This window comes from Betta splendens, chromosome 21 (assembly GCF_900634795.4).
Source record: "Betta splendens chromosome 21, fBetSpl5.4, whole genome shotgun sequence".
Classification (NCBI taxonomy): domain Eukaryota; kingdom Metazoa; phylum Chordata; class Actinopteri; order Anabantiformes; family Osphronemidae; genus Betta; species Betta splendens.
This window is the reverse complement of record NC_040899.1, coordinates 7891671-7915311: the sequence shown is the minus strand read 5'-3', so window position 1 is coordinate 7915311 and position 23641 is coordinate 7891671. Positions and strand designations below refer to the sequence as shown.

Genomic DNA, 23641 nt, shown 5'->3' with positions numbered 1-23641 from the left:
GAAATGTTAGCGAATTCTATTTTGCATGTATCCGAGAGTCTGTCGTAAACCGGCGCGTTGTAAAAAGCCTCTTATAAACATCACTTGACTGCTTTCGCGACACAGCTTTTCATGTTGCTGTTTGCCAAAGCTTTTCTCTTTTCCCTCCATGTGAAATATCATTCTCATGTTTAGTGTGAGTACTATAAATGGGAGGATGAAGAGGGATTTTGTCACTTTTCTCAGGTTGGCAGTCATAAGCCTGGATAAGCCCTCATAAATATTAGCGCGTCTCTCACATACTGTTTCTATTTGCTGCAAACACACTGGCACAGTTTAACACGTCCCCGATCCAAATCCCCCTCTCTGGGTTTGTAAACACCAGCTACCCCAGTGTGTCATGTCCCTTTAAATCAGGCTAAAACAATGGACATCACATTGATAAAGCAGATAATCACCGGTTCATGTTCCAGATGCAAAACATAAATTATTACTAAGAAGTGCTCGAAAGTTGCGTTTAGGTCTTTGAAATAAAACCTTGAAGGAAGAAAGTAGAGGATGAAGGTATTTCCATGTTAGTTGGCTAATCCTTGAGGCAAGCATGAAAACACACTGAGTCAATAATTTATGCACCCAGACACACACATTTAAACACACACACACACACACGTAAAGTGTGAGGGGGAAACAGAGCATTGGTGCACAGAGGAACACGAGGCTGGAAAAGGCTGCAGGGATGGAAACAGCCCGAGACTAACAACTGGAAGCCGCACATATGCTGCCAGATGTGGAGCATTATTTTACTCCCACTTCCCGCACTCGGAGACACAAAGAGGCTCCTGAGCGAGCGTTAATTCCACTGTGTTTGCCTGATGTCAGCAGATAGTAAAGGTTCCTTCGTCGGCGAACGCTTACGCTGTCATGCACTGTCTTCACACTGACACGTCTCTTCAAGCTTATGTAACGCAGCGCTGCCCTATATTTCACTCCCCCCCTGCAAAACTAGGGTCTTCAAGCAACTAGGCAACACAACACCATCAAGCTGACGTACAGATGAGCCAAACATGATTCACAGAGCTGAGCTGTCCTGCTATAATGGACACATGGGGGGGGGGGTCCTGCAAGTCTGCTCTTTCTACAGAGTGGTGACATTAAAAATAAAAAAGCTGAGTTACAAATGAGTTCACACTCCGTCTGCGTCATACCACCTCTTGCTCTAGAATTGTTTTTCTGTGTCAGGTAATTGGACGTTTCCATGGAAACCGGGCCTCCAGAAGGCTGCATCTGCTAAGAATACAGTTTCCCTGCGAGTGTCAACATACACATGCAGATGTGTGTCGCGCCGCGCACGTACAGTAAGGTCAGAGCTTATCTGGGGCTTTATGCACATTACACAGAACACAGGGACTTCGGAAACGTACAAGATACTCACACTTGGCTCCCACTCGCTGTCAGGACGCCCTGGGCTGTTCTGCTGCTGCTGCTGCCGCTATTTGTGCAGCTGTTTAAGCACACTGGGAAAATTATTTCATTTATACTTGAGAGAGCTGATCATTTAAGTTCTTAGTCAAAATGTCTTTGGGTGATACAGAGTAAAACTAATGCCTCATAAAGTACTAACTATGCTGGTTATGTAACACAGGCCCTCACATTACTTCCCATTTGCCTAACTGAAACCATGGCAATGGCTTCGTCTGAACATTTGAATCGGGTATTGTAATTATGGTTGGAAAATACCCATAGGGGTTTGTGCAACATTTGAGAGTCTGTCCTCCACGTGCACCATGATATTCACTGCACAGAGCATGAGGGCGAAGGGAAGACAGAAACAGAAGTGTATCAGATGAATGCATATCTTTTATTCATTAGCTAACAACTAAGGAAACGGCACATTGTAGATATATTTACCCCACATATTCCTAGTTGGACTGTGTTTTTGCAAGAAGAGACCAGGTTTGCGCGTTTCAAAGCTGAACCAGGTTTGCATGGAAATGCTGATGAAGTGTCCTATTTACAAATAAGAGTTTGACATAGAAAAATCACAGTTTTCATATTAAAAAAAAACAACCAAAACAACCAAACGCAAACATAAGCACTGGAATAAGAGTAAGACACTGACTGCACCTCTCCTTATTGGCAAATGAGACATTTGCACAAATATACAGGACAGTAACAATTCAATGTACGTGGTTTCATTATCAATTGTGTTGTAGTCTGACGTGTGACACCACTGCATCTGGCCATCAAATACAAAAAGCTGAGAAAAAAACAAACATGTTAAAAATTTCAGTTATATACAGTAAAGAATACTGTTTCCATTACGTTGTGAACTCAAAATGCTAGCACGATTTTCTTTATCGGTCGTATAATAGACATTTCTAAGAAAAGCTCAATTTGACAGCCACGACTCACACTTTGTCTGTGCATGTTTTCAGGTTTACAGTGTTTTCACCAGTAACATCACAGCAAAAGATTAATAGAAAAACCCTACTGTACCATTTCCCTTTGCAGGCTTACGTCATGCGTCGTCGTGGAGATTGGAATCAATTTGTTCTGAGAAATTTGCAAAGAGCAGAACAGGTTCAAGTGACAAACTAATGGCTGAATGACTCTGAACATATGAAAGGCAACAAGAGTGGATCCTTGATAAACAACATGACTAATGTTGCAGTGTAATACTGGGTGACAGGCCGACAGGGTCCAGATACGCCGTGTCCTCTAATGAGATGAGCTAAGATGACAGGTTCAGTGCATAATACTCCATATAATGTGTGTTTACTGTGTATTAAACTCTCAGGGAAAGACTCATTTCTTGGCTTATACACAGCTGACCCCGAAAACGGTCAGTGAGCTGACGATGCATTTAGGTTCCTTCAGAACATTACGCATAGAGTCCACTCTGTCCATCCGGCGGCCGCGTGCCTTTGTTGTGCTTTTCAGTCAAACAGCTAAAGCTCCTGCAGACATTTCACACCTGTGTACCTGCCTTCGCCTGCATAAAAAGGAATTACCAAGTGCTGGATTCCATTCAACCCCAAACAGACTGTTATTCATTGCAATCCAAACAGAGCCTCCCAGTAGCCCCTGAAAAACACACAGCATTAAAAATATATGACGCTTTAGAAAAATGAATTATCCAAAATGTGGTAGAAAAGTCCGTTTGAATATTTGTGAGTGTTAAATCGTATGGGACACGGTCATATTCTTGAATAGTCTTGGTCTGTGACAGAGGGGATGCGCTATGGGACAGATTGTCTGAATATAATCTATGCATAGTGCAGGATTGTTTAGTCTTACGTGTGTGTATGCCTTTGTTAAGCCTACGTCTATGGCTGTAAGCACATGTGTTACCATACTGTGCATTTCAGAAAGTGACATCATTGTTGACCTGCAGCAGTCAATAGTGCATTTTTGTACAGGAACAACAAAAAAACCCTCCAGGTCCATCTTTGTATAAAAATAGGAGCCATTTACACGAGTCTGCAGAAATTCAAGCAAAAGAAAATGACAGTTAATGATGTCAAATGTATGGTAGGAGGAAGACGACTCAGGCCTGCTGTAAAATAAATGAACAGCACATGATAAGATGCGTCATGTGGCCTTGAGTGTCAGGTTTGCATATATAATCAGATTGAAGTGCTTTGACACTCGTTACACTTACATTGCCGTTCTCAATGTGCACCGGTGTCCTTCGGTTACAATACACGTGAATGCAGCTGATAATGACGCCTGGAGACGGGAACGCTGCCTTCACACATTACCCCACAGCTATATTTTTAGCAAACATCAATTATTCTCTTCCAACGTGCAGAGATTTACTCTTCTTCTACGATGTGATTTAAGATATTGCATTTGATTGATGACCTGGGGCTCGATAACCAGAGCAGTGCCTCCAGTAGAACAGGGATCCTCCGAAATGATTGAATATTTCCCTGGAGCACTGTTTCTAAGGAGATGCACAGGCTGTGACTTTTGTCTACACCTACACACTTACTTGCAGAATAAAAGTGACTTAGTCTTTTGTCTGCGCTTCATTTGGACTGAATTATGAAAACCGGCCGTCGAATACATGTAATGAAAACCTAGTTTCTTCTGGGATAAGAACATATCGTCTGCACGCTTCATTAGCACTCATGAAATGCAGCTAATTTGGGAGTAAAAGCTCAGCCTCCCGTTATTGTCAATGAAACAGCTCCAGGATATATTCTAAGCTGGGTGAGTCATAAGAAAACTGAGGTTGTGTTGTTCTTGTTTACACGTTAAAATGAAATGAAATGATAAGTGATACTTTAAAATGAGTGTTTTCCTTTATGACAGCATTCTGTAAGCAGTGGATCCCAGCTATACATACTGTAGATTATAGACGGCTGTTCTTTTTTAAATCATGGTCCAGTTCCTGATTATAATGGAAATATTGCACCAGTGGGTTCACGTCTCTTAGAACTGTGTAAATGTGGTTCTTTTCTCAAGAACCTCAAGGTAATCAGGATCAATGTGAAGCTTTGCTTTAAGTTCCCAGTACTCGCTCCGATTGGGCTCCACGTACACAGTACTTGGTGCTGTACAGTAGAGAATGGTCTGTTGTATTCTGTCTGGGTGCCCGTACTGATGCCTTGCATCGAAGTCTGAGGTATACTGGCTCGATGAGTGTGCTGCGTGCCTGCACGGTAGTGTATTGCTGCTGTGCGCGTGCTTCTCAGGCTCGTGCGCGTCTCTGTAGTACGTCGGATCATCTCGGCGAGGGGTGGAGGACTTGTTGAGAGGCTCTGAGGTGGTGGCACTGTATTCCGAGCTTATCACATTACTGGCTGCCTCTTCATCCGAGTTACCCTGATACGTGCCACTCAGCTCGTCAAAGTCCCTGAATCCCTCCGCCGACTTCCTGTCGGCGGGCGCGTGCGCGGCGGTCCTGCACGCGGGTTCTGTGGGAGGCGGGATGTACTCGTACACGTGTCCAGCGGAGGTTCGCACCTTGGGGATGGATCCCTTTTTGTAAAGGCCGTATTCCATGTTGAGGGAGCTGATGCAGGCGTTCATGGAGTTATTCTGCTCGTTTTGACTCTTCTGACGTCTCTTCCTCGTCACCACGAACAGCCCCGCAGCTATGAACACGGACAGGATGAACATGAGCAGAAGGGCAAGAATCATGACCGATAGCGGGATGGTGCTGTACGGCGTGTCCGAGTCCAAGGATGTTTCTATGGTGATGGTACTGCCGGGGAAGGATTCTTCCGAGGGTGGGATCATGGAGGCGAGTATTTCAGAGTTATTAGGGCAGAAATTTGCTGTCTTAATGTATCTCATATCCTCCCCAGCTAGCCTCTTAGGCGAGCCACAGATGACATTGTTTACCACTGTGCCTGTGCTAAGCTGCTCCAGCCACAGCTTCAGCTCCAGGATGCTACAAGAGCAGTCCCAGGGATTCTCGAACAAATCGACTTGCACCAGGGCCGTAAGCCGATCTAGCACGCCGCTGACTGGCAGGTAGCGCAGGTGGTTGTTGCGGAGGTTTAGCCTGGCGAGCGTCAGGCCCACGAAGGTCCCCACCGGCAGCGTCTTCAGGAGGTTGTTGTTGAGGAAAAGCAGCTGGAGCTTGGGCAGGTGCTGAAAGGTGTCGGCGGCGACCTCCTTGATGACGTTGTACTCTAAATATAGGAACTGGAGGCTGTCTAGTCCATAAAACATCTCCGCTGTGAGGTGGTCGATTAGATTCCCATTGAGATAAAGCCTCCGCAGGTGGGTCAAGTCGCCAAACGCCCTGTCGTGTATGCGAGCTATTCGATTGTTACCGAGATGCAGCAGATCCAGGCCCGTTGCCTCGATGAAGTCAGACCGACGCACCACGGGGATGTAATTGCCTGTGAGATACATCTTTTTGGGATTATAAGGTTTGGGGTTTAAGTCAGAAATATGCTCGATCTTCCGCTCCTGGCAATTTACATTCAGGCCAAGATCTGAAATTTGCAGATTGCAGGTGCAAACCGTTGGGCAATCTAAAGGCACGGGGGATTTGGTTTGATAGGAAATAATCTGGCCATAGTTTTGCGGTTTGTTGGCTGGGAATCGGGCAGTGGGTCTTGATTTTAGCTTGCCTGACTGCCGGGGGCCCTTGGTGGGCCTTGATGACGACCGCGCGATCCCAGATGAGGTGAGGGAGGCCGTGACCAGCGCCGGCGTCGTCCTGTAGTGCGCATCGGTGCTGAGGTGCGGCAGCGGCGGCATCTCGTACTCGGCGATGGCCCTCCTCGGACACAGCTCCTGCTTGGAGACCTCGTCGAGGTCCCTGCCGTGGAGCCGGAACGGGAACTCGCAGACGACGTCGCCCACCAGCGCCGTGTACGATATGCTCTCCAGCCACGTTTTGAGGGCGATCAGCTCACAGGAGCAGTTCCACGGGTTCTCCTCCAGCTGCAGCTCCACCACGCTGTTCATGTGCTCCAGCAGCCCGGAATAGGGCAGAACTTTGAGCTGGTTTCCCCTCAGGTCCAAATGAGTCAGTGGTACGTACTGGAAAATGTTCACAGGCAGAGTGGATATTAAGTTGTCATTCAGAATCAGGACCTCCAGATGTCGAAGTCGGCTGAAGGCATTTGGTGCCACTTGAGTGATATAGTTATAATCAATTTGTAGATATTCCAGACTGTCAAGGCCAAAGAAAAGCTCCTCTCTCAAGGCATCAATTTTGTTATTGTTGAGATGTAATCGTTTTAATCCCTGAAGTCCATTAAAAGCCCCTGCTTCGACCTCAGATATGTCATTATTTCCCAGATGTAAGATTGTAAGTCCTTTGTAGTCAATGAAATCGTTGGCAGACAGCTTTGCCAAAAGATTCCCGGTAAGCAGCAGATGACACTGAGGGAAGTGTGCCGGGCTGATGTCAGAGAGGCTTCCGATCCCTCTGTTTTCACAGCTCACTGTAAGGATGCCCTCCCTCTCCTCGCAGGCACACGCTCTCTGACAGACGTCTCCGTAGCCGCTGAGCAGCTCCACGGCGCCCGCCGCCGCCGCCGTCGCGCCCAGCAGAACGCACCAGATCCAAAGGTGCATCTTAGCGGCGCTCGCGGTCCTGCTAAGGCGTCCTCAATGTCATCGCACGCGCGGGATGTCAGGCAGAGGCTGGAATCAGAGCAACTTCCACCCAGCCGCTGTCTGCGGGAGTCCCAGCCTCGCGCTGGTGCCCAGAGGTCACTTCAGGCTGTGTGGCAGCTGAAACAAAGCGGGACGGAAGGCAACTCCTGCAAGCGATGGAAACAACAGAGAGCAAGGTCACGCCTGGACGACTTGGCCACATCCGGTGCCAGGTCAAGCCGCGTCTCACGTGCTCGTTAATACGTGGACGTGCAAATAAACACTGCATTTACGTTTGGTTTTTTTTGCTAAGATTGTGCATCTGAGCTCACGCCGTGTCGTGCACGAGACAGCCTGCAAAATGCCCAACTCCTGCCTTTTGAAATACGTACCTCACGCGCATTGACGAAGACGCGGGCTCGTCGGGAATTTCCAGCGCATCTCCTCAACGTTAATCCGTCAAGACGACATAGGAAGCGAGGTGCATTCAACGCGAGGACGTTCGTCGTCGCTAACGCGCCGGAACGGGATGAAAGAAACGCTGATCAACCATATCTGCCGAACGCGTCTCTCCCGCCACGCTGTGCCGGAGGATACGCGGCTATGCCTGGTAACAAAGTTGCTTATTCTCTCTCTCTCTCTCTCTCTCTCTCTCTCTCTCTCTCTCTCTCCGGACTGGACGCTCACGCACGCACGCACGCTCGCTCGCTCGCTCGCTCGGTGGTCGAAGGGAAGGATGTCAAGTCATTTCATGCACAAAAAATCAGCTCACTGGAGCATCATGCCCGGATACATCCCCCAAAAGATGTTGACCTACCTACAGGAAGGATGTCCCAAAAAGAAAATCAATAATTTAGCGAGGCGGAGCGCGCGCCTGTGCGCAAACCACTGTTAAACCGCTTATCGTGCCAGTCACCCTGAAAACAAACCCTTCAGTGGAATGTCAAGTTACATCAGCTTTTAATAATCCGTCAATCTAGTGATGGCGGGCGGTCTACCTGGAGAGACACAGATTTAGCAGTCACGTCACTGATAAATAAAACGAATGATAACTGTGATAAGTCACTATTGATAACTGATAATTTCTGACTGAAGGTTTAAGGTCTGATTGTGGAAACGGGTCTGATTCACCCACAGCTGATCACAGATACTATTGAAATCAAACCTAATCCCACAGCCTGAACCAGATAGAAAGAGGATCGTTTAAATGCGCAGTTCAACTACATCAGAAGTTCTATATGTAAACAGATCCTGTAATGCACTAATCTGATAATTCCCATTAATGCTCCTCCGCTAAACCGCCTGCGTGTGCGCAGCATCTTTAATAGCGACGTTAACTATGCACACTGTGACTTTGACAGGGCGCTTAGTTCAATTATAATTTGCCAGCCGAGAGCCCGAAAATTAAAAGTAATAGTCTTTAAATGGTGCAGCGTTTGCCTGTTGGTTGATTAAGACCAAGCGGTAAACGGTGACTCACTCAGACTGTGACTCATTCCTCTAACTGCGTGTGTTTTCACCTGGTCCTAATGAAAACCAAACAGCTCCGGCACGCGTTCCCACGGAGGTATAATTAGAGTGAATTATTCAATTCTCTGCTTTTAATTCATCGCATGTGGCATCTGATCCACGTGGCAGGCGCCGCGCGCGAGGCGCAGGGAGAGGGAGCCGTCACGGCCGCTTTCAACCTGATGCAGTGGCACTTGTGGGAACGTGTCAAGTGCCGTTGTTTGATATCGCTTTGTCCTCGCGGAGCTGTATCCATCACCCCCCCCCCCCCCCCCACTCGCTCACTCGGTGGGAGAGGCGCACGAGGGACGCCGCCTGTGGCTCATATTAAACGCGGCTCCGGCTGCATTCTGCCTGCGTGCCGCGCACTCGTGCTCCTGTTTCCGCTGCCTTCAGAGAGTTGTGTGCATATTGGGCTACACCCCCAGCATTAGTTAAACACCACTGTCTCTGCATACATTAGCATTTATGTTTGTTGCAATATGATAAGCAAGCTGTGCAGCCGGCTTTTATCTTATGGCACTGAAACGAATAGCTGTCATTGTAAAGAGAGAGTTTGGGAAAAGCGTGATTTAATATTCTGAAAGGTCTACAATGAAATGTGTCTATTAGCATCTTGTCTGTGTTAACACAAACATTTGCGTCTCTGCAGCATAATAATTCATGTTCACCCATGGTCACATAAGGCGCACCCAGGCCACGCATGATATGAGCCTCATTTATGAACTCTCCCAAGTTTTCCATGACACTGAACATAATCTTCACCAACTGGGAGCAGAAGATCCCCCCCCCCCAAACACACACACAGGAGAGGAATCAGAATAACAAATGATGGAAGCCAATGATGATGACTAACAATTATGCGCTCCAAGGTCAGAAATACACAAATGGAGTTGGAGCCGTGCCACGGAGGATGATGGGCCGCTCCTCTGATATATGTTCCTTGCAGATGGCGTGCGGCACTTTGTCATCCGTGTCCAGCTGGAGCGGATGCGAGCGGCGGGCCGGCGAGTGAAGCGCTCCACCGCTGTCTGGCAGGAACATGACGAGGCTCTCAGCCTTTGTTCCATCAGAAGCCCTGTTACACACCGGAGTACTACACAGTACACGGCTTTTTAAGATTATGATGTCAGGGCATTGTGGGACTGCTCTCTGTAAAAAAACAAAACAAAGCCGTGCACATTATGCAATACTTTTGTGTTACTGTAATAGTATTATGCGAGAGGAAGCACTATAAATCTTTGATCCCCTGAATATCTGATGAAAAATACTCCAACAGATGATTTAATCACACGCACAATACACCGTCTGCACTTGTGTTGTGTATTTGCAGGCCAGTAGAGGTTCTAAGTAACAACACAAAAAGACACACAAGCTTCTAAAGCAGCCTGTCCGTCAGAGCTATGCTGAAATGAGGAGGATCTCATAGGGAGGAGGACGGAGGACAGGGAGCAGCGGAGGAATTTGAGAAAATGTGTAAGCGCTGGAAAACATCTGGGGACACAAGGAATCTAACAGCTGACAGCCCGAAAACACACCACCTATGTTATCTGCGGCCTCCCCCGAGATGGTGGGGGAGAGAGGAGAGATGATGGGCCCATTATCAGCAATCACAGATGACACCTCTCGCCCTCCGCGAGGATTCTACGGCAGGCAGCGTTTTCCTCACAGGGCTCCGCAATCATCACCGCTCCCCGAGGGCCGACGTAATCCTCAGACAATAAGGCTTAATTTCACATATCGCTCGCCCAACCGTTGGGCGTCCACAATTATAATCACCCATCATATGCGCTCACACCTGTATTTAGCCGTTCCGATTATATTCATTATATTTCATTAATGCAGCAAATAGAATGTATGAAAACATTTCCCCCGCGCTCTCGCACATTTCTGAGCTGTGGCTGTTTTTCCATCACACGCTGTGACACCGTGTGTTATTAGGGCTGCTTTCGTGCAGATACTGTGTGTTTGGAGTGCATTAAATTTTCAAGTGTCCACAGCGTGACTCCACCAAACTGCATTGACTTAACACTTTTCCCCTGACCTCTGGCATATCCCCCTTGACTCCCTGGACTGATATTGAATGGAGCGGAGCTCTATTCCTTTTACCTTCAGCAACTTCCTGTTGCGGTTTTGTGAGTTCAATTTTCCAGCCCCATTGAAAAGAGTGTCCCTATTGTATTATTTTTGAGTGTATTTGTAAGAGCTAATCCAGGACGTGACGCATGGGTTAGATCCATATTGATGTGATATTAGAAGGTACAGGCTATAGAACCTGACACTTAACGCACCTACTGCTTGACTTTATGTCTAAAATCATTTCTAAACGCATCCTTTTATACCGTGTCCACACTTTATCATGTAGATGCTCTTGCTGTGTGTTTGTATTTGAAATATCAGCCCAGGGTTTTGCTGCATCGCTCTGCTGCTGTTTCCACCGTAGGAAATATTAAATTTATATACTGTAGTTTTTTTCTAATTTCACAGTGCCCATGAATCCACGCTCTCAAGATCGTATATTTTTTATACCAAGGACCAATCAATAGACACTCATCCAATGATAGAGGCCCGTTTAGGCCTTGGCTGAAGCTCTTCTTTGTCACTTTAATTGGAAACGAAGTAAAAATAACCTGTTAATGTCATTTTGTGTGAGACCTCTTGGAATCGATTCAAGAGCCTCTGACGTGTGTGAACCTTGGGGAGAGATTTGTGACAAGTGCTGCTTTGCCAGTTGCTGTGGCGCCACCTGTTGGTGAAGTGTAGATAAAGCTGTGCTTACTGAAACCACACAACAAAGGAAACGCAATAAAAAAGGGATGAACGCAATAGAAATTGCATGGAATGTGGAGTGTAGAGCATTCAGTTCTGTGCACACTAACAAAACTTGATCTTCAGATCAAGCAGAGAATAACATTTTATATTTTACACCCATGTGTTGAATGTGTTTGTGACAAAGGCGTGGTTGCAGTAAATAGTTTGGTGCCGTGTCTGTTTTCTTAGGTTTGTTAAATACAGAAGGCAAAATATTTAGAATCACTTGATTACAGTGATTAATCTGATGAAATGGATTTCTTGCTGCTTTACCTCATTAACAGCTGAGGTGTGACCTCAACCCTCAAACAGAGGCTATGACGGTCTCAGGTGTATTTTACTCAGAAGCTCATTGAATGGAACGTCATCAATATTTACCGTTGGACAAAAAAGCAAAAACAAGAAACACATAGATCAACAAACAAAACAAATCCAAGAAGAAAGCATGTAGTTTCATTTTGAGCCTCATGGGGTCGCTGCTGTCTAACAAAAGAAAAGCGCGAGGTCGCCTTCACCATTGTTCTATTTGCTCCCCCTCTCCTGCCACTCAGGTGGGAGGAGGACGCCAACGAGCAATTCCAAAAGTTGTGTGCGATACCACACGGAATCTAAAGAACAGTCACGTGACGAGAGCGGGAAAGCGTCGACGCTCTGACTCGGAGGTTTTAGGTCGCGGCAGCACGACGCACAGGGCGCGAGCGCGTTCCTCCCCGTTAGTCACATCCCGGCGGCGGCGCCCGGTGAAATACGCTCCGGTAATTTGATAATGAGTTCCGTTCTGTCACACAGATTTCAGAGGGCTCGGCGTTTAAATATTTAACACCGCGGCAGGAGGCGTAAAACATTCTTTTTTTTTTTTGCCTCACTTTGTTAAAAACACACTGGAAGCCATCATTTGAAAAAGGCTACAAGCCCTGGCTGTAAAAATCAAAGAGCTGTCTGCCAGAGCAGCTATTTACTGCCTCCTCCACGCGGCCTGCAGCTGATGGGAGCGAGATAAAGTCTTGACATGTTCACTAAGGTCAATTGCTGTGTGGTGTCTGTCTGTACCCAGATGCCAGGAGGGCTCCCTGCCCTCTTAATTAAATACTGCACTCCCATCTCACACTCCTCAGCAAACTAAAGACATCCTCTCTCCTCCCGACGAATCCAACGCTAACGAACAAGCAAACAAGCGGACAATCGCAACTTGTGCCGCGAACCCTCGGCGGGTTTTGAGAAACCACCTCGCTAATCTGATGCGGAGGGGTCTCTGCGGGTTCCGGCGTCGACTCCGGTGGCTCGAGAGCCAAAGTAATTGGCCCGGTCGGAGAGGTCGTTGTGGAACATAATGGAAAAGTAGCCGCGGAGGGAGTGGAACTTACATTTAACCAAGCTGGAGCGCGGAAATGACAGGAAGAGAAGGAATTCCTCAGCTTTAGGATTGATTCAATCAGAGGCACAGCACTGTGAATAATTACCATCACCTACATGTGTGACAATCAAAAGCTGACATTTTTATTCTTTTTTTTAAGGTAATTGTTTTAAAATTAAACCCAATCTAACAGGGAGCTACTTTGATTGTGGAGTGTTGCTACTTTGCCTGCTCCTCCCTCCAGAAACAGGTTGTTACAGAATTCCCCACAGAGACGAGACAAACAGTGGATTGTAAAAGTGTGGCAGCCGAGCACTTGAGCTTTATTTAGCTGTGCGCCTTTAATTCACGGGGGGATTGGGTGCAACATTGATTGTTCACAAGCATGGCATTAAAAAAAATGGAGGCCTGTATGATGTTGCCACGGTAACGCACATTGTGCCTTTAATGACAGCCTCTGCTCACATCATCCTGGTGATCATTTACAGCCATTAGTCGAATCCAACTTCCACCGCTCCGATTCTCCATTAACTAAGACGTGTCGTGTTTTGTCGTTCGCGGGCTCCACGTGTTAATTAGCCCACGCCGCGCGCGCCCGCGTCGCCGCGTCACGTTGCCGGACGCCCTTTGCGCGTGCACGCGTCTCCCCGTTCTGTCCCCGTTCCGCACCAGCGGCGATCGTTCAGCTGACCATCATCTCTCCGCCCGCTCCCGTGCGGATTCAGTCATAAAGCGGGGAAGCGCGCTGGCGGAGCGGCATGAGTATTTCTATCACGTTTATCAGACCATCCACCATCCAAACAGTTATGGAGTTGCTTTCATTTTCAGCTCATATTTGTACAGCCTTAGGCAGTAACCCCGAGTAATACCTAGTGGCAGGCAGGACTCAGATAGTTGTACATCACTGACGCATTAATGTCTCCACTCAATTAAGGTGAGAGAGCGTATTTGTGAAATGTTATTCCACTTAATAGCTGGGGTTTCTTGCTGCCATTCACAATCAGCGCCTCGTCTGGATACGCGTGCATGGAGACGGGAACATATGCCGGCGACTTCACCCGGCCTAATGCGGCTGCATGCGTCGAGCGTGCACGCGCCGCGTGCTCGTGCTCGGGGGGGAGGGGCTGAGATAATTACCCGCATCTGCGCGAGAGGACGTGCAGCCGTTAATGCAACTGAAGATCCTCCTAAAATAGAGACACATTATCACCTATTAAACGGTTTGGAAAGTGATAGCAATGCTTTTGACGCGCGCACACACAGCCCCCCGTCTGTTCATCTCGGCGCTGAACTCCGCAGACTGGATCGACGATCACCTTGCGCCATCTGCGCATGTTTGCGCGGCCTCTCGCGAACCTCCCTCGGTAAACGACGCCGCTGTTGGGAGGATTCAACGAGCGCTGCGAGTTCGGGGAGAATCTTTGAAAGTTTAATTTTGGCCTCAGCGCTCCTTTGCTCAAAGAAGAGGTTTGTATATCGTTTAAGCTCCTGGAAGTGACACGCGCTACACGGCTCCTTCCTTTAAACAATGTTCTTTTTTAAGTTTATTTTGACCCAGTGGAATTTCAAAGAGAGACCGCACCAGCTGTGGGCAACCTCACAGGTCCCCGAGTACTTAAAAGGACCACGAATTCATATATTTGGGGATTGTTTTGGGGCCTTGGATTTTACAAAAACTTCAAAGTATAATGGGATAATTATTGCACTTACCACCAGAGGGAAGGAGCGGTGGAGAGAGGGAAGCGCTCACTGAGACAGACAGGGGCTGGGAGGGAGAGAGGGAGTAATGAGCGTTCAAAATAGACAATAAATGTAATAGCGTGCAAATTGAATGGAAATATGCTTTCACAGGCACGCAAAATCTGTCATTATTATTATCAACTTTGATGCCGCCGTCCTGTCCCCTTTATTCATTTATTTAATGGGATTTCTTTTACACTATTAGAGTTTGAAGGCTTCTTTCGCCGTCCAGGCAGCAGGCAAACAGCTGGCGCGAGCGCGGCGCTGATAGCGTTGCAATCGATTTCTGCGAAATGTCAGGAAACGCGCGGGTCCAGTGCCATTTAATGCGCGGCAGATGAGAGCTGAAGGTAAGGGTTTGTGTTATCACTCATGTGTCACAGAATGTGCAGAATGACAGGGTGGCGCCCGGGGTTTAATTGGCGCTAACGCCGGCGCCGCAGTCTCCTAGGCGATGGCCAGTCAATGCGAGTCAAGAGCGGCACTCAGCGCTTTGAAGGGAAGCGGTTATATTTACTTACCGAGATGGATTTGGGGGAGAACTCTTCTAAAGCCTCACGACAGTCTGGAGAGTGGTGGGAAGTTAGGAGTTCAAAAGGAATAAAAACAGAAAACAATAACGTGAGCACACACAAATCACGACCAGTCAACACCGGGCTCCTCCTGAGCAGCACAAATCCACAGCTGATAAAATCTGATTTTCACCACTAATAAAACGGAGCCTGTGATCGATATCTCGACCGAGGAGCCGGCGCAACTGAACAAACACGATTATGCAAAGCAGCCTCGGCGTCTATTAGTTATCGTACATGTGATCACGTTATCGCACGGCCGCGACAACGGGGCTGGTGGAGCCGTGCACAAATACAGACATGGATGTTTGAGAGAAACAAGACCTGGCGATTGATTTAAAACATCTGAGTTGACAAAAAACCATTAATACTAATTAGTGCAGTAATTGACCGGGAGGGGACAGGCGGCCCTAATCAACCTGCCCGCTTTAAGGTTTAAGGACGTGAGGAGATTATTCTTTTGGATCTCCTAAATGGGTTTGCAGGGGGAGAGACATTAATCACGGGCGCCCTCTGGTCAGGAAATAGCTCCATAGAAAATATCCACAACCTTCTCATTTCAGCACAAAGATTTCTGGGACGGCTGTAAAGCCCCGGCGTCATGAATGGCTGGCCCCGCTCCAGGCCCATTAATGATGTGATGACTGAACCCTCATTCACAGAATACCACACTCAAAACGTCATATGAGGTTTGTTGGACCGAGGCGTGTTAACGTTTGGACTTCCCCCCGACACGTTGGTGTATGATGAGGAACACGGATATGTCCCAAATACCTACATATTTATGGAGGCTGTGCTGAAACGCAAACACGACAGATCTGCCACATGTCATAGATTGTGAAACAAGCAATCTGCCTCCACGGAGGGCTCTGCCGTAATGACAACGATTTCCGCGCTCACGTGGATTTCCTCACGATATTCCGTCGCTGCGTTCCGGCCCCTGGACGTGTGTGAACGCACCAGTCGAATGAAGTGGCGTTCACTTACAAATGGTCTCGAACAACAAGTAACTCATTCGCCTCCATGGGCAGCGAACACAAGCACCCGGCGCGAATTCGGATGGGTTCATCATTTGACAGAAATGATGCACATCATATATATTCATTGTATGTAAATTAGAGACCGTTAGGGTTGGTGCGTTTGAAGATGGAGTTCCTAACAAGTTGCACGGGAAGACTGAGGAGCGAGGCAGTGTGGGTAGATGAGAGGCCCGACTGGAGGTGGGGGAGGGGTTTTTTTTGCCTTTTATTTTGGGTGTCACTTGTATAAACACGTGTTTGTGCCATTTTGTACGAGCGCAACCAGGAAGCCGGTCACCGAGGATATATTATTCATACGCTGGGATCTAATTTTCATCTGTGGCCTACAATTCTCCGACTCGCGGTTCCACGACGGCCGGATGACACAACGTCACGCCGTGGCTCTCTTTCACTGAGATTTCCGTTTACCTTAAGTGCTGTCACGCCGCCTCTGTTCAGGCTTTGGCCCAGAGGAGGCCGAGCACGCCCACAAAGCTGCAGCGGCTACGGAACGCGCGGTGGGAGGTGCAGTCGCCGCACGGAGGAAGAAAAAGTAAAAAAAAAAAAAGAGTAATTGCTGTTTTTATCTCATTGTTAAAAAGATGAGGTGATCAAATTCGGAGTAGCACGAACAAGGATAAACTCAGCTTGGAATATTGGACAGGATAAAACCCAGTTGTCATATTACAGCTTGTCAAAAAGGCTATAAAAGAAACTCTGCGTGAGAAAATGTATTGTGGAGCCGGGGCCGGTTGAACAAAGGCGAGCGGAGAATGGAGGTGAGACTTCTACACTCTATGCAAAACTGCCTTTGGATGAAGTTCTTTAAAGTGACTGTCAGGCGCCGCGCTGAAATCCATAGTGAAACTCCCACATGAGGTCCTTCGACGTTCCCTTTTATTTCCCGCAGCCTGGAAAAACAACGCGGCCCTGAAAGGAAGCAGATATTACTGTCCCCCACGCGTCCTCGCCGCCGCCACGCGCTCACGCACGACTCCGCTGTCGCTTCACTCCATTTGTCTCGCCTCGGCTCACGATTCCTCCGCAGCACGTTTCTCGCGGACCTCGTGACACGTCTCAATCAAAGTCAAAGAAAAGTGGTTATGAAAAGAAGAGAGGGGAAAAAAAAAAAAACCAACGCGGGACTTTTGGAGCGTTCGGATCCGGCCGTAATCTCCTTTCTCAAGATGACGGAGGGAGAGGATCACACATGACGGAGCAGTCTTTATTATGGATTGGGAGGAAGCGAAAGATGACGAGAGCCCACGCAATCACTCCACCCTCTGGTGCAAGAACTAAATCCCCAAAGGAAACTCCTCATAAACATTCAATTTGTTCAGGGCTGCTCGGAATGTGCTCGGTTGCACATCCAGCGGAGCGCTGCTGCGGCGGCGGCGAATCCGAATCACCTGGAAACAGGTCCTTTCGCCGCCCGTTCTGACGTAACACAGGCCAAATCCACGCGTAATTAACTGTGCGTTCATTTCATTTGACGGGAGCGGAGGCCGTGACGCGGTTGGTCTGTTTAGATCAGCAGGACGCCTCTCTCAGCTGAAGGACTGTGGGCTTTGAGCGTCACGCCGCATGGTTGTGTTTCATATCCCTCACTAAAGGGAGGAAAAATAAGGGATCAAGGGAATGTAAATGCTCCCTCACCTCATCTGAGGCAGAATGAAACTCCACTTTGGATGCCATTTTCATCCACCCATGTGGAGTGTTCAGTGGAAGGAAGAGTGAAAAGAAGCACATTTTCCTTCACAAATTGCATGAAATCCTGCCCGGGATTCGGTGATAAGCGTTCAGGGCTTGAAGAGAGAAGGCGCTTTTGATAGACGCCGTGAAAACATCTTTTTATCAGCTGTAAAATAAGTAACCTTGGAGAGGTAGTTGCCTAATTACTAAGGTCGCAGCGTTGGGAGAGATTAGACTTATGGCGGCTGCTTCGCCGGTTGGACGCGGTGCCCTTGCAGCAGACGGGCTGCGGTGAGAATTGAAATGAGACTGAATTGGACAGGAGGTATTGCATCACAATCGAGTGCGGAGCCGGTGCCAGTTAAGGCGTGCGGGTCTGAAACGGGGCCGCAGCTCGTTCGACCGCGGCCGCCCGCGCTCGCGGCTTCGGCTCCGGGTAAACAGCCGCCGCCGGGTGTGCGACAGTGTCATTATTCCACAGAGCCCCGCTGAAGAAGCTGTTTACTTTGCCGCGACGGATCCCGGTGAAGGGGAGGCGGCCAGATGGACGAGGAGCAGACGATGAAGCCGGGCCTCGCTGTAGTTGCAGCTCCGGGGTCAATACTGCAAACAGCGCCGCGACTCCAACACAAACAGTTGTGATCCGAGCGCTCCCACCGATCCAGACATTTACTCATTCAAATTTACATGCAGTTATTGCCTGAACAGACAAAGTGGGCCTTTTAGCAGCCTCCACACCCGCCTGCTAAAAGGTGCTCCAAATTATTGACGACTCAGCTCGTGATACGTTGTCAACCAGCTCCCCGACTGTGTTTCCATGCGTTGGTACAGTTCCCGTGGAGATTGAAGATTCAGGTCGGGGCCGTTTAACCTCTGACCCGCACAGCTGAGGTCCCGGACTCTAATTATGGACCATTATTATTATTGTGCGATGAACACAAGGTCACCGAGTCCTTGCAGACTGACCTCGCGGTTCTGTTTTGTGGTTCTCCGCTGAGGCGGACGCGCGTTCTGGGCGTGGCGAGCGCCAGAGAGGGAGGGGAAACGAAGCCCACGCCTCGGTTTAAAGTCGTAACCGATTAGACGAAAGGGAAAAAGAGAGAAAAGCAGGAAACCTTGATGAAAAGGCCGCTTCTCGCGCCCATTAACAGACGCTTCCAAGGGCAGGCAGGTTCCCACAAAGAGCCTCATCCTCAGCGTTTTGTTTGGGTGTTTCAGGAGTTGCAGGGAAGAGGCTCGAGACCACGGATACAATAACGCTGCATGCAATTAGGTTCAAACCCATGCAGAACTGAAAATGGATGATTTCCTTGGGGGTTGTACTAATCCACTCCAGTGTCACGGCACCTTGTGATGCTCTAAATGACTGTATATTTATCCCGGATGGAAGGTCACACTGTTTACGTGTATTTCTGTCGCTGCCAGAATTATTAGATCTGGCGCCACTTCTTAAGACATTAGCGTCTGTTTCGGGGTCGCAGTTTACCTCCACTACATCCGCCGCGAATCCATTACACGCCTTTAAATGCGCCGCTGCTGGTGGAGCGACGCGTGGACCCGCGGTTTAATGTCACAGGGCTCATCATCATCATCATCATCATCATCATCATCATCATCATCATCATCATCATCATCATCACGGGCGGTGGATGGTGAAGACGGTCATCGCTTCCTGCCCGTAAATAAACGTATCTTTGGTCTGCGTGTGCAGCGGGTCGTGTCGGAGCCAAGTGTGTTAAATCTAATCATCAGCCCCTCAACGGTACCAGTGTTCTCGGTGCCACATGTAAATACACGCAGCCAGTTCTGGGTTAATGACGGAGCCTCTATAAACGGCCTATAATAGTTCATATAGACAAATGCTGTCATTATGAGGTTAAGAGGCTTGGCTTGCTGTCATATTTACCCGACTTGCGCAGCGTTATGGTTAACCTACTTTTCCTCACTCGCGGAGGGAGGGGGGGAGGGGGGAGGGGGGGGGGTGCTGGCAGCTGCTTTTCATACTTCTATGCCAATGGGCTGATCCATCTGTGGCTGAAATAGCATGATAGGTGCAGAGGAATCTTCCCTGAAAGGCTTTATCTACCATGGGGGGGGGGGGGGGGGGGGTGGTAAAGCTGCATGACAACAACCTGACCCACGTCCTCTGAACACACAGCTACAGCCGCGTGTTGCAGCCTTTAGGTGTATGAACGAGCTAACCTCGTCTCGTCCCCCTGACACAATGTGACCCTTTGTCTTTGAGCACAATATTTAGCCTGTTTGAACAAACTAACCGTAAACAAATTAAAATAGGTAAATGTGGCAATTATATAGTGCAGCTGAAAGCTTTTCAGGGCCGAATGTTAAAGACACTGGAAGAAAAGGTGGGTAATTTGAGTTCAGGTACAAATTTAAGAATAAAAAAAATAAAAATAAGCATCAGACTTAATGTCCTGTTCACCTGTGCAGCTCAGATGCATCCAACCACCACCTACAGTTTATTATCTATAGGATGAAACATGCACAAAGCGGGTGATTTATGAGGTTAATACACATTTTGTCCATAAACACTGTGTTTAGTGCAGTCAGTAATAAAGCAACGCTCCTAAAAGCTGTTATTCTGGCTGATCAGGCCTCCGTGAGTGGAGCTCTGCTGAACATTACGCTCAGGTCCCAAAGCTCTGCGTACTAATAATCATAAAGGTGTAAATTGACTGACCCCAACAGGTGCAATAAAACTGACGGGAGAGTGGAGGGGAAGCGCTCGTCTGTGGACGCCCACGCGGTCCTCAGGCGAGGTTCAATCAGCCAAAATAAGTGAAAACACCTGTGTGGGTGGACCGCGGGTTCTAATGTCAGCGGAACCGCAGGCGAACAGCAAACGGCCGCGCACTGCGGCATCTTCCCCGCAACCCCCGTGTTTGCTCGTGTTCTCCTCTCTCGTTTGTATCTCCCGACTTTGATTTTCCGACAACATGTGTCACAGATGTTGTGTTTTTTTTTGTTTTTTTTTTCCGAGAGCCGAATTTTCGAATCAAGGTGTTTTTTTCGTATGAGCGCCGAGGTTTCGCCGCATCCAACGACGGCGGCAACGCAATTACAGCAAAACTCCCGACAAAGGAGGAGGAGGGGGGAAGGGGGGGGGGGGCAGCGTGCATTGTGGCGCCGCGAATCTCCCACCGCTCGGGTGTTTCTCGTCCCTGCAAGTTGATTTGGACAGAAATCAATAGCTTCTCGTAGCACGTGAGGATGAAAAGGGCCCGGTGCCGGCGTATTAATACAACAGACTCGCTGCATTGTCATTAACCGCAGAGCTAAATCCCAGCGTACGCAAATGAGAGCGCTCCTCTTCAACGCCTGCACCGCCTCAGCATCACCGAGGCCTGCAGCTGATGAGGAGACCTGCTGCCTGTCAAAGCCCAGGGATGGAGCTCCATCCGGCCCACTCAGCATCTCCCGCCCTGATTAGACAGACAGGTGTTGCACGACGCCAACCTGCGTATTGATTCACTAAACCGTCTATCGATTCTAAAAGGCCGCGTGCGTTTCACCCCCCCCCCCCCCCCTTATTTCTTATTTGTGACAGCAGACAAAGCACTTAAAAGGGTGAAGCTTTTTAGACTCAGGACGTTTGAGCGCATGACAGATTGCATTAGCTTCTCCACTTTATGCAGATATTGGCCCACTTTGTCGCTGAAAAGGCGCGCGGAGGCCTATTTTTGCCCAATTCAAAGTAAGGAAAGTGTGTCGTGACCCAGTAACACGCAGTGGAACCTGTGTGAAGTCCTGCCGGATCGCTCCCTCGCGCCACATCCTCTTCCTGGCGCCGGCTCATTGCCGCGTGATTGGCAGACTGGCGCGTGTGAAGTTCCCTCACAGAAGAATGGTGGAGGCGACACCTTTTAAAACAAGACCCCCCCCCTAAAAAAGTGAAATTGCGGCTGCCTGGGATTTTGTGTCAGTCAGGGTCAGTTAGCTCCTGAATGCAGTCACTAATGTCACAGCACTGTGTGAATGGGGGGAGGGATGTTCAAGAGCAGCTTTGTGCAGGAGCCTCCAGACGTCCCTGTCAAAGCCGTCTGCAGTCACAAAGGGAGAATAAATGCTGAAAGTTGCACATGAATATTATTACGCTGCTACTTAATTACAGAGAGGAGAACGTTGGCATTTACATTTATTCTCATGTCACTGTGCTTGCTGGAGATTTAACAACACATTAATCAATACGCTTACCGTTTGGCTGCGTTTTTGCATTATGCTTCCCAATCGTCTGCTTTGACCAGTGTTAATGCAGAATATACACTCCCTGCGCTGTAGAATACTAATGTTTTCACGTGTGCTCGCGTGCTGTGGTAAAACATAAAGGAACACGATGCTCAGTCTGTCTCCGGAAACGCCGTTCGCTTTGTACACGTCTCTGTAAACGCGGAGTTCCTTCGCCGTCCAAGGAAGTCAATTAACTCCGATTAAAACAAGATGCTGAGGTCTGAAACAGATGGACGACATATTTTGAGGCTTTGAATAAAGCTCATTTGACATTTGGGGAAACGGGCTCAGACAGAGTTGGACGAGATGCCTGATTCCGCTCCAACGGCCGCGCGCTAAGCCGCGGTTAGCTTAGCATAAAGACCCAGCGCTAGGCGGCCTCCAGACAGATCAGCGACCAAGGCCTCGCCGCTGGTGATGCTGTTTGCCGTATTCCTGACTTTCCCCGTGTTTGCAGACAAACAGGTGATGCCGGGACATGAAGGAGTGCTTGGTTTTCTCATCTTATCAATAAACACAGAAGGAAATCCTCAAAAGACAAGTGCTGCATTAAAAGGTAATATAAAGGAGATCTTTTCCAGGCACGCGTTGATAGATGAATTACTAATTACTGACAATAGTTTCGGAGGCGTCACATTTAAAACGCCTAATAGGGACCAGCTTTCTTGTGCAAATATGTTTTCTTTGTGTGAGACAAATAAACCTAGAAGCATCGCTTTCGCCCCAAAGGCACCCGCTCAGCGATCGACGACGTCTCTCATCTTTAAACGGAAACTGCTGAACACTCCCAATATTGTTTATGCGCCCGCTGTTGTTTCCCCACCAACAGTTTCCAGCCGAGTGGAACCATCTCCCATAGCATTCGGTGGAGGTGGAAGACAAGCTCTTAATCGGCTGTGTTATTGAATTATTGAATTAAAAGCTTAAGTACTCAGGGTGAGCGTGTCAATTTTTCACAACTGAATGGTACACTGCTCATTCCATTTTCATCTGAATAGATCATTTGTGTATGTAAAATGTAGAAGAATGGAGGTATTACACAGATCGGTTTCATTGTCTGTAATTCCCTTTCACTATGACTGTAATCATTCTGAGAGACAAGTCATATTCATCCAATGCTGCTCGCTAGTCCTTAATCTGCATTCAGCTCCCCTCAACAACGCAGCACTTTTTTGTCAAGCAGCTGCACTGTAGCATAGTGTTAATTAAGAAAGGGTTTACTTCAAAGCAGACTCGGCATAATTATGGCAGAAGTGGACGTTTAACCCGTTTTACATCCTTAAGTGATGTAGTGTTAACAAATCGGAGGAGTGAGTGTTGCTGCGGCTGGTTCAGCCTCCTTCTACTTGACATTCCGCTCACCTGTCTTCATCCCCCCGTGTTCCGAAAAACCCCGGGACTGATACAGATAAAATGATGCGATGTTTCTGTCTGTATTTCAATGGGATGAGTTGCTGTGACCCACGCAATCTCCCTCTCAAAGAGTATTTCAACTTATGCAGATGAGCTCATCAGAGCTGCCTGCTGAGATGAGACATCTAGGTCTGGAATTGTGTCAATACCGGCACCAAAACAAATGCAAATCAAAATCCAAATTAATGTGTTTTCCCTGAGGAGAAACGGAGTCGTACTTATAGTCAGCTCTCAGT

General features: G+C 48.2%; 1 protein-coding gene and 1 long non-coding RNA gene across 5 annotated transcripts in view; one reads left to right on the top strand and one right to left on the bottom strand.

Annotated features, from left to right (window-relative positions):
- LOC114847195 (uncharacterized) overlaps positions 1–23641 on the top strand; it is a 136550-nt gene that overhangs the window by 69608 nt on the left and 43301 nt on the right. The window contains exon 9 of one of the 4 annotated variants that reach the window (XR_005897068.2): positions 9506–15785. The exons of the other annotated variants lie outside the window; for them this stretch is intronic. This is a non-coding gene — a long non-coding RNA (uncharacterized LOC114847195). Of the gene's footprint in view, positions 1–9505; positions 15786–23641 lie in introns of those variants that run through there. 4 annotated transcript variants of the gene reach the window in all.
- slitrk5b (SLIT and NTRK-like family, member 5b) lies at positions 1819–7026 on the bottom strand. Its single transcript, XM_029136671.2, has one exon. The coding sequence runs from the start codon at positions 7024–7026 to the stop codon at positions 4417–4419; it is 2610 nt and encodes an 869-aa protein (XP_028992504.1). The 3' UTR covers positions 1819–4416.

Excerpts from the sequence above, each read along its gene's own strand:
- slitrk5b (XM_029136671.2), bottom strand. The coding sequence starts at position 7,026 with ATGCACCTTTGGATCTGGTGCGTTCTGCTGGGCGCGACGGCGGCGGCG.